General features: G+C 35.6%; 1 protein-coding gene across 1 annotated transcript in view; it reads right to left on the bottom strand.

The window, feature by feature from the left end:
- The window catches only part of AK5 (adenylate kinase 5), a 92,846-nt gene extending 79,986 nt beyond the window's left edge, over positions 1-12,860 (bottom strand). The window contains exons 1-5 of the mRNA XM_010292107.1: positions 12,837-12,860; positions 11,328-11,514; positions 10,212-10,379; positions 3,494-3,663; positions 3,260-3,373 (exon numbers count right to left, since the gene is read on the bottom strand). Of these exons, the coding sequence (XP_010290409.1) occupies positions 3,260-3,373; positions 3,494-3,663; positions 10,212-10,379; positions 11,328-11,496 (621 nt within the window). The 5' untranslated portion in view covers positions 11,497-11,514; positions 12,837-12,860. The remainder of the gene's footprint in view (positions 1-3,259; positions 3,374-3,493; positions 3,664-10,211; positions 10,380-11,327; positions 11,515-12,836) is intronic.
- Positions 12,861-12,984: the final 124 nt, after the last annotated feature.

Below are 12,984 nucleotides of genomic sequence, written 5' to 3'. Positions count from 1 at the left end.
ATTTTAAGCTTCCATGGGATTACAGATGAATACCCATCCCAACACACTCAAATAACGAAGGATAAATGAACAGTCACCCTCGTCCCTGCTGCTCATTCCTCCCACTTGCATCTACTCTGTATCCTCTATGGCTGAAAGAACTGAGAAAGCCAGCATATTCTATTTACCCTCATACAAATTTACCATCGTTATTTTAATTTACATTATAAAACCCAAAAGTGTTCTAGCTGCTTTATGGAAAAAATAATAATGTAAAGTCACTGTTTGGAAGCATACAATTGCATTTTAGAACCCTTGTAATCAAAACAACTAACAGCTGTGAAGGGATCATGAATGAGGGAAAACAGTTAAATCCAACGGGATTTATTTAAACTTTTACTTCATGCATCTTTTAGCAGTTCCCCTAAATGTAACCTTTAAAATGGCTTGTGTCATACAACTTTTGCTACTGTTTTCAGGTATATAAGCATGTAATGGTCTTAAAGGGACTATCTGTAAGAATAAGTATTCACCCATGACAAAATTAATGACAACAATAAGAATTAGTTCTTATTCAGAACTTTTTATCAACAGATCTCAGTGTTCTACAGGGGATGTCTTTGTAAGAATAAGGCATACATATTACAGAATAATGTGATTTGACTATTTGCATTTTGTGGGACTTCACCATTTTCTTCAGAAGGATGTTCCATTGCTTAATAGATTTTCTCATTATAAAGTGTCTTACTTTTTTAATAAAAACTTTCTTTGCTGAAATTTCATCTAATTATTTCTCATCTTGTCACTTTGGCTCATGACAGCAATTCTAGCTCTGACAATGCTAGCAATTTCTAACATTTCTAAGCCATGGAAAATACCTGTAGCATCTTTAATTGCAGACCTACACAAATTATCGTAACAGTTAATTACTGAATTCTCCACAACTCAATCGCACTTCCCATTGAAAGATCTCTGAGTGACTTAAAAATGTTAGCATGTTTACTGTAAATAACCTGACATGCCATGAATTACTGTCAGCCTCAACTGTGAAGAAAGATGGGTGCCATGTCTGCTGCTAGTCCTCTTTCCTTAACACAAGACTTTCTTGGTTATGTGTGTAGCATTATGGCTTACTAAATGGAGAATTTTAAAGAAAGGACAAATATGTTTTACTACTTTAAAATATAAAGCCAAAATAAAACACTGAACATATCCCACTGGATTAACCAGACGTTGTATGTTGAAATATGTACATCCTTTGTACATTTATTTCCATGGCCTTAGATACACTCACATAAGAGGTCAGTTGCAAAGAAAGGTGAAAAATGGGGAGCCTAAACTGACCAAATTTTCTTTCCTATGCTCCTATAAAAGTTCTATGATTCCTTCTTTCCTTTCCCATATTTATTTTAGAACAGGTAAGATTGAAAGGTGGCCCTATATGGAGTGCTCTGGGATTTTTTTAGAGATTCAGATAGTCACCTATCTTTCAGGCAGAATCAGACCTTGAGGCATATGATTTGGCAAATCCCATTAGACTGAAAACAAAGGAACTCTCTGAGAATATAGTCAGGTCTAAAATGACTAAATCTGTCCTCTTCTCTAAAAAAAAACCCCAAACCTGACCAATTTACAGCATCCTTGAAGCAACAGTACATACTAAAAGAAGCCAAAGTTAGGTTTTCTATCATCTGTCATTCTATCAGTCTTTTTTCCATCTAGTTTTCTATAGTCAACAAAAGCTAACCAGGCTGGCAGAGAGAACTATTTCAAGTTGAATGAGGAAAAACTGTTAAAAGCATATTAGAATGGTGCAAAGGGAGGGTTCAAACATATATGACACATAGCATCCATCTCTCTCCCCTTCTACAGCACAGTAGTGCCTAAACTTTTTCTATCACCCCCTGGACTCCACTTCTTAGTGGTATTACCAATGGACCCTATAATGGGTCAAGTGTTGTTTAACTGGTTTTCCTTTGTAGAAGGAGAATCTGACCCTAGGATAACTCAAAGCACTTAACTCCTGTCAGTTCTTCCAGTTTCACATCCCCCATTCTTTCATCAAACAGAACAGCAGCACAAAATTATAGCACCAAGAAATGCACTTCAGTCACACTATCACACAATATACTGGACAAAAAAAAGAAGCAAAGAAATGACCATTAAGCCTAAATTTCTCCTGTTTCATCTTCTCTTTTGTTAATTATAAGGAGATATAGCTGGCAGTCATTGGCCATTTTCTGTAATAACTATTTTGTCTGTTCCCTTAAATTTGCTCAATTCTCAAGTCTTCTAAATTTTGCCCAGAGTAATACCTTATAAAAGCGTACTAATGAAATGCCTCATTAGCTGCTTTCTTTTGTAACTTCTGTCTTGGTAATGCCACTTAGAATTCAAAGTACAGAAATGGGAGTACACCAACATTTGTGAAGCACTTTGAAATGCTCTGCATGAAGGGTGCTCTAAAAATTCAGCACTGAAACTACAACCTTTACTTGTGACCATAACTGTTATGTTAACAGTGCTTGATCAGAAAATGAAATAAGCTGTTTGTTTTTCCACTGAATTTAAGTATTTTTAGATTAGTTTAAAATACACACATGAAAACAACACGTGAACAGAACTCAGGAATATGGTTTTAGCTGACTAAACCTTAGAATTGTAGTTTACAATAACCAATATGATCTAGATTTCTAAAAAAAGAGCATCATTTCGGGTTTACAAAAACTTGCAAAACGTGGGCAGTTTTAAGCCTTATTTTATTCCAGTCTTTTCAATGCACTGTAACAAACTTGAGATTAAAAGCGTTGTGAAAATATGCACTGATTTAAGTATGTTTCTCTTAATGTAGATTAAATTGAACAAATAGATATGGAAATATAATGTTTTCCCCTTTTCTAAATCACTAAGATGCAAAAAATATTGTTACATTTGATGTTATTTTCTCTTCATCTTGAGACTATTTTCATTACTGAGACAAGAGACTTGGATTATTGCTTATAGTATCACATTGGCTTTTTACAAAAAATTCTGTCTTCAGACAGAACGTAATGTAATGTAAACCAAAATAACAACCTTTTGTCAACCTGTAATTATGTACTTGCAAAGACTTAAAGAGCAGTGCTCAGAAATAACATGTAGTCTTTCTTGGAATCTTACTGATGATTTCAAAAAGCTTAACTATTGTAGAGATAGTTAAGGGATATGTTCAGTGTTTTATTTTGGGTTTGTATTTTAAAAAGATATGCAAGATATTTTAAGAATAAAAACAATGTCTTACTTGGTCCTCAAAGGAGATTGCCTGGGCAACATCTCTGGGAAATCCATCAATCACTATACCCTCTTCATCAGGGATCTGCATTAATCTCTGCTTTATCTCGGTTATGGTTGTTTCCTTTCACAGAGAAAAGAAATTATTTATTTAATATTGTAAAAGAGGTTTTCTTGATGGTGCACATTAATACAGCATGTACAAATCCTTCCAAAGTAAACATTAACACAGGATATGCTGTACCTGAGGAGCCAGTTCTCCAGTAGTAATTATTTTGGCAATTAGACTCCATTTTCTATTGCTGCTTGTGCTGTGGATCTTCTTCCTTAACAATTCACCAACTGATATGTAGTTAAATCCGTAACGTTCTGCTATTTTCAAACTCTGTGTTCCTTTACCACTTCCTGGGCCACCTATTGGTAACGATAAGCAAAACATTAAATTAAACTTTCGTCTGAAGTACCTAATCACATGTGAAACCTCTGCCAATTTTTGCAAAAAGTTTTGCAAAAAAAAAAAACTTTGCCAAATTTTGCAAAAAATTGCCGATTTTTGCAAAAACCTTTGCCAAATCAATTTTCCAACCACTATTACAGCAAATCTTGAAGTTGCATGACTTGCTACCAGCCATTTAGAAATGGGTCTCATCTACCTGATCATAAAGGTAAAAGTTTGTAAAATGAAGTAAAAAAAAAAAAAAACAAACAAATCTACTTGCAAATTAAAAATAAACATGTTCTTTTAGGTTTAACCTTATTCTAAAGCTGTCCCTGGAAAGGCATTTTTCTTGTTTTGTAATAGAGGGAGAAACAGATGAACTGGTACCTCTTGAACTCTGAATCCAAAGACAGAGACAGATAGTCTGAAGCATATTCATGCCAGAAAGAATCACACTTGGTTAAATCAGCCAATGAAATCAATGGACTAGTCATGAAATGGAACTAATAAAATCTGCTCCTAAATATGCTTGCATGAGTTTCTGAGGTTTTCTAATTTTAAAATACAGTAAAATATTAAATAATAATCTGAGATGTTTTCATAGTGATTTGTACATGGACTTTTATTGAACCATGCAAACTTCTGGTATCAATGCTTGCAGCATCTGACAGAGAAGCAATCTGTTAGGTTCAGCTTGCTGGACAACTTGAAGAATAGGGAGACCCTTCGATATAGCATAAGCAGAACAGGTATCAAAAGCACAGAAAACAGCTACATTACACAGCAGGGAATGCTGAAATGGAAGGTCAGCGGGACAGCAGAAGCAAGACTGCATGTATAAAAATTCAGACTATGTCTGAACTAAAAGGACACGTTATGATGTGAAGAACAGAGAAACTGGAATCCAGTATGTAAAAATAGGGAACTGTTTTGATAAAAATAAATGTTTACATATAGGAAAGTGTATGTTATTGAATAGCATAACAAAGCAAAACCAAAACAAATGTTTTGATATTAATTCCCAATACTAAGTAGCTGTATTTTGGGGAATTGCGTGTGCGAACACTGAATTTTATTTCAACAGACAAAGAATTAAGATTTATTAAAATTGTTAACTATATTATATAACAAATTATTATATAATGTATTATGCAATGTATAATAATTTATTAATAAAGTAATTATTTACTTAATTTAAATTATCTTAAAAATATAACTTTTCTAAGAACTTTAAAAAAATAAGCAATGCAATGAAAGTAAATATGAATACAAAGAGCTACTTGTTACTAATCATCTAACTTTTTCTTATATTATCTGTATTATTCCCATAAATAGCTTTTAGGCATTTATATAATTAATATAGATTTGACTGCGGGATAAGCTTTACAATATTGCCTCATATATGGTTATGACACTCTCTGCGTAACGAGGTTCAAACCTGTGCGCCAGTATTACGTGTCAGAGAGCTTTCAGTGTCACCAGTAGTCACTAGGAACTACTCTGTACCCCTGATGTAATGGTGTGTACCACCGGCTCTGATGGTAACGCTCCACCTGGCCTCTGCAACTCAGATCAGGACCCATTGAAGAAAATGCACAGGGAAACTTGCGTGTTGTTAAGGTGTTCCCATGCCTTGCCCACAGTTTAGTTATACTGTAGGGGAAAAAAAAGGCTTTATCATTATCCAATTAGTTTAAATAATGCTTAAATCAAGCCAGGTTAAGATAAATGCAAATATAAGCACTTATCTGTAACATCCAACTAGTCAATACAGCTACAGATGTTCATAAAACACAGGCGCAAAGAAATGAAAGAAAAATTATAACTTATCTCTGTACAGTAAGGTTAAAACTGAAAAATATTTTTCCCTCATTCAGTTCACTTGCTGTTTCTCTCTTAAAATGACACATGCTTTCTCTATGATTTCGGCAGATTATATTAGGTTTTACAGCTCTTCTTCCATTTCAGTTCTTCGAGGTGATCTAGACAGGCTTTGTTTGTTCAGCTTGAACTCTTTCTTTCATAGACAGTTTAGCTATCCTCTTTGTTAGAATAAAGGACATTTCCCTTTTGCAGATAGGCGAGTATCTCACATACTAGGAATCATCTCCTCCGGTAAAGTGGCTACAAAGCGATTCTGCTTTGGTTCTCCCCGCTCCCTTTGATGGCACGCTCAGCCTGCCCCATAACAAATGCATTTCACCAAACTTTACATTGTGTTTCACTCTTGTATCAAAAACGTACCTGATACAAACATTCAAACAAGACAATTCCATGTAGTTTACAGTTTATTACAGGCTATTGGTAATCTGGAACGATAGTAGGTTTGGAGTAACTGATTCCCAGTGCCTTTTTTCTTACGTAGATGAAAACAACAGCCAGAGAAGTGCAGCTAATTGTTTGATGATTGCTGCCAGTTTGTATGGAGCAGATTTTACCAGGTGAATGAATAGAATTATTAGTCATTCTGGAATCTGTGGAATCTCTCCTCACTCTGTATAAACATTTCCATAAGCAACCCTCTCTCTGTATACAAAGCCACATATTGCAATCTAATGAGCATAATGTATAAATAAGGTATCTTATATATGTGTGTGTTTATACATATATGTATTACTATGAATTTATTTGGCTTTATTTATTGGCAATAAACCTTACTACTGGATAAAAAGGGCCAGTAGCCTGTGACTGTGCTTCGGAGCAAAAGTTTTGTAAAACATACTGGAGCCAATGCAGTGTTTAATTCCTGCAGATATAAAACTTCCAAGAATGGAAATTCAGGGTTTTTTTCCCTGGAGACTCAAGACAAGTTTGGAACAGACAATGTTGCATTCCCAAACCAATAAAGACGCAAAACATATACAAGTAACATGTAGAAAATTGGAAACAGAAAATTCGACAAGGAGAATAGTATCCCTATTCCAGCAGAGATACAAAAGACGCCAGAAAAACAGAACTGTTACGTGAAAAAACAACAGTCTCTCTAAAAACATATAATAGCTAAAAAAAACCTTTTTGAAACCAAGTAGATAGACTTTACACTCCTGTTAGGGAAAGCTTTGCTTTGCCATTAAAGAGAAGCAGAAAAAAAATGTAGTTTAGCACTTCTGTTCTTTCAATTTAGATTTGCAAGCAGAAAAAACCTAACAAAGTATTTGCTTTAATGTTCATAAACTTCTTATACATTTTGTTTTTCTCAATCCAAAAATATCCCTTTATAGCAATCTGGGATTATCCATTTACAATCTAAGGGGAAACATTCAGGTAATAAAATAAGGGAAAAGTGATAGGACAAAATTACTTCTCTCAGAAAATCATTATAATTTATTGAACTATGTATCCATTCCTGACTCTTTGATAAATCATACTGACAAACTATTCACAAGAAAGGAAAATCAAATCACTTTGTTTTTCATTCTTTTCACTTATTCTGAGACTATATATTATTCAAGAAAAGCATGATTACATATTTCTTAGACGACGTCTAGACTAGGGAACATTTGTTGCATCTACAATTATGTTTGCTATCTGGTTTCAAGTGAAGAGTTGTATACCCAAAAAGTTTTACTGAAGCCGTTGTTTTAATCTAGTTTTGCCGATGGAAGTTCAACATTTCAATTTTGCATATCTTGTTGTAAATTCAAAATAAATCAATGTAATAAGATTTCTGGAAAGACTTATGATTTTAAAATCTAGATGTGGACTGGATTTAACAAATCAACACGCCAGCTGGCTGCTGACAGCACTATCTTTGATCTATCCTTTAAACTTTGACTATAAAAGGAAAATATATTCTTTTAATATTAACTAATATTTTAAATTAAGTGCAGTTTAAAAACATACAGAACTATGGGGCTAATGACACCAGGTAATTCATTTTTAAGATCCTTGTATTCAGTCTGTATCAATAATAAAAATGCGTTTGTCCAAATATGTTAGGAAGAACATTTTTAAACACAATCTAGTTTCCTAGTGTTATAATGCCTTAGAAACTTAATTTTCCGGTGATTCAGATGTGTGCCCTCCTGGCTGGTTCCATCTGATTTTTCTGAAATCCAGTCACATACTCACTTTGCAGCTTTGTAGCTTTACATTTCACCAGAAGACTTTTCTGCAAACACAGAAAAAGAATAAAACCCCCACCTTTATAAGGAAGTTCTCTTTTGCCTTGGAGGTACCTGGTTCATTATAAGGATGATAGATTTCATAAAGCAAAGAAGTTGTAAAAACCTTTATGGAAGCATTAAAAAGATCTTAGGCTAATGCATTATTAAAAAAAAGTTCACCTAATATGCGAAGCAGAAGACAGGTCTTTAACTTCTATTCATTTCAGTCCCCAACAATATGAATGGGACCAGCACCATCTGAGCTAGGCAGTATGGTTGGTTATCACTAGCTAGACATGAATAGCTTGCTTAACTGAAGTTTTCGCTGGCATTGTACGCAAATTGAAAAATATGCAACACATTTTATGTGTACAATATTTGTCTCTTGAAATTAGTAGTACACTTTTTTCATTTTCTCTCATTCAGTATATTAGTTATTCTTTTATTCTTTCCAGTGTGTGTTTTTATGCGCTTTCTCAATAGCAAGTTGAATTTGGGAGAAATGTTCTTGATACTATACAAAATTGGACAATAGCTGCTAAGCTACACACAGTATTGTGTTTCTATCAGATCACACTACAACAGGCAGATTCAGAGAAACACAGTTGGAAAATAAACCTGAAATAGCTTTTGTGGAATGTTTACAATGTTCCCTATATAAATGGGGGAAAAGGAAAGCTTTGTAAAATCCATGGTCCGTTCACTATATGATGTGAAGTCCTTGAAGGCAAGCAAATACCCCTGCACTCAGTTCCAGAGGTGAAAGCCAATCATTCTTTATTTCATGTAGCTCAAACCTTCATTCATCACTCTACTGCAGCTGAGCTACATGGATTTCAATGCATTAACAGCCTTCTGTGGTCACTGAAAAGGAGCCAGTTTTTCTCCTTTATGAAAAGGAAGGCTAGCTAATTAATTAACGTGAAAGAAAGGCATTTCTCCATCTAATGCAAGCTTTATAGTTCAATGGTGCATGTGGAGATTTACATGCTGAGATTTGTAATTCTGAAACAAAATACTAAGAAAATTCAAATGCCTAAGCAATTCTTTTGGCATACCACAAATACCTAGAAAAATGCCTGATTTTCTGTTTTCAGTATATTCCAGTATCCCATTTCTGAGAACTGCTGGATGCAGAGCCTAGGGGACATGCTGTTCTTAGTGATCCCACTCTATAATACAGAGAAGACTTTTCTACTGTCTTTTACTATACTACGTACTATTCTCTGTTACGGAAGCAATATCTCTCTTCAATATGAAGAAAGCTTTACAGACTAAAAATGTGATTCTCCACCACCTGGCACCTGTGCTGTAACTATTTAAACAGCCCAGAGAATCAGAGAATTAGGCCTGGTGGTAAAATTTCAAAAGACAACTATCCCAGATGACAAGGAAACTAATTCAAAGAACTTAAATTCAGAAACAGAATAAAATGTTGATTTAGACTTAAACTGCAGCTATTTCTTAACAAACCGTATGCTTGTCTGAGGCTGGGAAGTACGAGTTGCTTAGAAAGGACACTAAACAGCACACAAAAGAGAACTTGGGGAGAGAGCACAATTAACTAATGCTAACTGATCGCTCATTCTCCCTGAAGATGGCACAGAATTCATTCACCAAACAGATCTAGGCATTAATTTGTCAATGCAATGGACTAGTGACCAGGTACACTCATGCCAGCTGGACACACCAATTAGTTTTCAAGGTTCTAAATATAGGGGACAACAGTTCACAGAATCACAGAATGGTAGGGGTTGGAAGGCACCTCTGAAGATCATGTGGTCCAACCCCCCTGCCAAGGCAGGATCACCCAGGGCAGGTTGCACAGGAATGCATCCAGTCGGGTTTTGCAGGACTCCAGAGGAGACTCCACAGCCTCTCTGGGCAGCCTGTTCCACTGCTCCGTCACCCTCCATTTTTTTTTTTTTTTAACAGTTCCTTATCACCTTTTTGCACTGCCTTATTCAGTGTTTTTAAATATCCTTTTTTGTGAGCAGCTTTGACTACATCTATGACAGTGTTTTAGTTCAGATCCAGAGCATGCTTTGGAAGAGCACTTTGGTTCACGTGGTGAAGCTGTTTTGAAATGCATGAGTTGGGTTTGTTTTGGATTAAATCAAACTGGCAGATGTGCTCCATAAGCAACCCATGAGCTCTCCAGCTGCTAACAGGCATCCAGTCTACAGAACATTACCACAGGTGCTCACTGTAACGCCTAAAACGCTTACAGTTGGAATGTTATAACCTCAGCACTAACAATATCATTTTTTGATGCACTCTAACTGGGCTGCACCACTTGCTACAGCAGATGGAAAAAATGTCTTTAAATACATATAGGCATCCAATGTATTTGCAGTACAAATAAAAGGGCAAAGTAACAAAGAGAAAATCTTGTCAAAATTACTCTGCCTTCATACCTATGACAAGGATAATTTTTGGTCGAGGTCTTGCAGGATCAAATACATCGTACTCCTCAATTAGCTCAGCAGTTTCAGAGAGGTCGGTGTCACTTTCTATGGAAAACTGTTGGATTGGAGGGAGTCGGTCATACCGTCGGTATGGGAAGTTAGAATTATCAGGCATCACTGTAAAACAGTATGATAAACCAAGGATTGTGGAAATACACAGAAAACTCAAAATCTATTGTGTACACAGATTTAAATAAGTAGCATAAACAAACATAAAGCATAAATACCTCCTAATTTTACAATGTGTTTGCTGTTACTATATTAAATATTCCTTGCCCCTATTTAGCTGATTTATTGAATTAGAACCACTAGGAGTCAGTTTTCTTTGGTGTTTCTTTACAAGCATGTCAGCTTTGCTGTGAAAATCTGCCCATAGCACCCAGAGTCCAGCAGTGGCCTCTGAGAAGAAAAGCCTTGTATTGTGCAGATAACCTGTACTATTAAGCAGAACTCTTTTGGTGATACATGTTGTACACAGAGACAGAGATTCTTGCTAATTAGTTTAATGAAATGCTGAATGGCAAGAAAGAATAACTATGGCAACTGAAAGATGAGCTAATTACTCTTTGTTAGCATTACAAATAAAATAATTACAGGTATTGGTATGACATCTGCTTAGGTTTTTATGAGATGCACCCTTTCTAAGTATTTGTCGTTCACATTGTGTTTAATAAATAAGCATATAGCTCAAATATAAAGTAGAAAAATAACCTAGTGTAATTGCTTTGAAGTTATTATGTACATCATCCATAGGGACTAAGTGCCCTGAGTCAACTTTGCCCCATCTTTGCAAATGATTTAGGTAGGCTATAAGATATCTCCTCACTAATGTGTTAAACATTAGGCTGCAAAACGATCACAATTTCCTCTCTTCCATGGTATCCATTATGGGAGGAGAAAAATAGATGCCAAAACAGAAGCAAACTGAATCCTTGAGTCCTTTGCCTAAAGCAAATCAGAATGAGGGATGATCTGCTCTAGAAGTAAGTATAAAATAATTCAGTAGTGGATGTAAAACCACCCACAGCACAAGAAATACAATCATCTTTAAACTTAATACATTACCATTCCTGAAAAAAGACCTCCTGGATTGTCCTCCATTGAGTGGAGGCAGGGTCTTCTTTTCTGGGCTGACAAAAGTGTCCCATTTCACTTTTTCAGACCCTCCAAGTTCTTTCACTTTCTGCAAACAGCTTTCCAAATATTCAATTGGGTCATCAGGTTTGTAACACATTAATCCATTCAACAGACTCTGCAACATAAGATCAGAAATACACACTACAATGATAGATGCCAGGAAAAAATAAGCCCTTTTACTTTGAATTTTACTTTACACAGAGAAACTCCATATTCCTTGTATATTCAGACTCTCCATTTCAAGCCAATGCATGAGAGTGAGGCCTGCAACAATTGTATGATTTTGATTTGTAGGTGTCACAAAAATTATTCAGAACAGGAAGCTCGTGGCTATGTCTTTATAATTGTCTGCTTGCAGTGTAATAAAAACTGAAAAGAGTAAAAAAGCTCCCTACATTTTTCTTACAACTACCTCTGGCAAATATACGCAGAGCAACGCACAAGCCCCAAAAGTTACACATTCTGCGTGGCCCATTAGATCACTGAAACGTATCTTTTCCTAAAAGACCAGCACACCCACACGTATCTTACCCACATTCTTGAGTCCACACTTACACAAATAATGAAAAAAAGATTTTTAAAAATCACAAGAAATACTCAAATATCATCTTGATCAGTACTGGAAAAAAAAACCCAACTCAACATTCATAGGTGCTTCCGGATTTAATTGACCAGAAATTCCCAGCCATTAGAAAACCCCTGCCTACAGTATTACTTCTGCACCCATCGTACCTATGGGCAGTATGGCGAGCGTGGAGGAAGGAACGCCAGGCCCTCCTCTGATGCATGGTAATTGATTTTCCTTGACAAAGTGATACGTAAGTCATCATCTCACCTCTCCACAACACAACTGCATCCAACCTTCTCTTAACAATAAATGTCTTTCAGGATGATTTCTGTTCCTTTGTGCTCTTCCTAATTTTTGTGCAAATGAACTTGAGGGTCACAGTTGACATTAGTAATAAATATGAATTTCAGTATCTACTTGGTTATTTATGTACAGTTTATAGAATAATTGTTATTTACACACATTTGTATTTATAAAATAGGATATCATTTATATGTGTCTATGCCCTTGTTATACTACTTAACTGATCACAGCACCTATATATATATTTGCAGAAGATATGCACCATTTTAAAAAAATTGCTAGATCAAGCTTTGAGCCTCTACAGAAAAACAGTTTTGTTTGCATCTTTTGTTAAACCATTCACATTCTAAACGTGTTATAAAACATTAGCACGGTCTGTGTCCTGTAATTTTCAAATACATTAAAAAATGTCTAGCTTCAGAACAGACCAGGGAAGATGGTGTGTGTGTATTTTACACAGCTGGCAGGATGGACGATTAGGAAAAAAAAAATTAAAAATCCACATTTCAGAGAGAAGTAATTATCAACCATTAGCAGCAGGTAACTTGTAAGAAGCTAAATGAAACCTCACTGAACAGTTGTGGGGTTTGTTTTTTTCTCCCAGACCGATGAAAATCTAGAGAAGACCTAAGAGACAGCCCCCGCCCGAATTCCACGGCAGAGCGGCCCCGGGGCTCCTTCGCCCTGCGGACACACAACTTCGCTCCCTCCCTG

The sequence above is a fragment of the Phaethon lepturus genome, unplaced genomic scaffold (genome assembly GCF_000687285.1).
Source record: "Phaethon lepturus isolate BGI_N335 unplaced genomic scaffold, ASM68728v1 scaffold288, whole genome shotgun sequence".
Taxonomy (NCBI): Eukaryota; Metazoa; Chordata; class Aves; order Phaethontiformes; family Phaethontidae; genus Phaethon; species Phaethon lepturus.
Note: the sequence above shows the minus strand (reverse complement) of the source record. Positions and strands in the feature narration are given on the sequence as shown.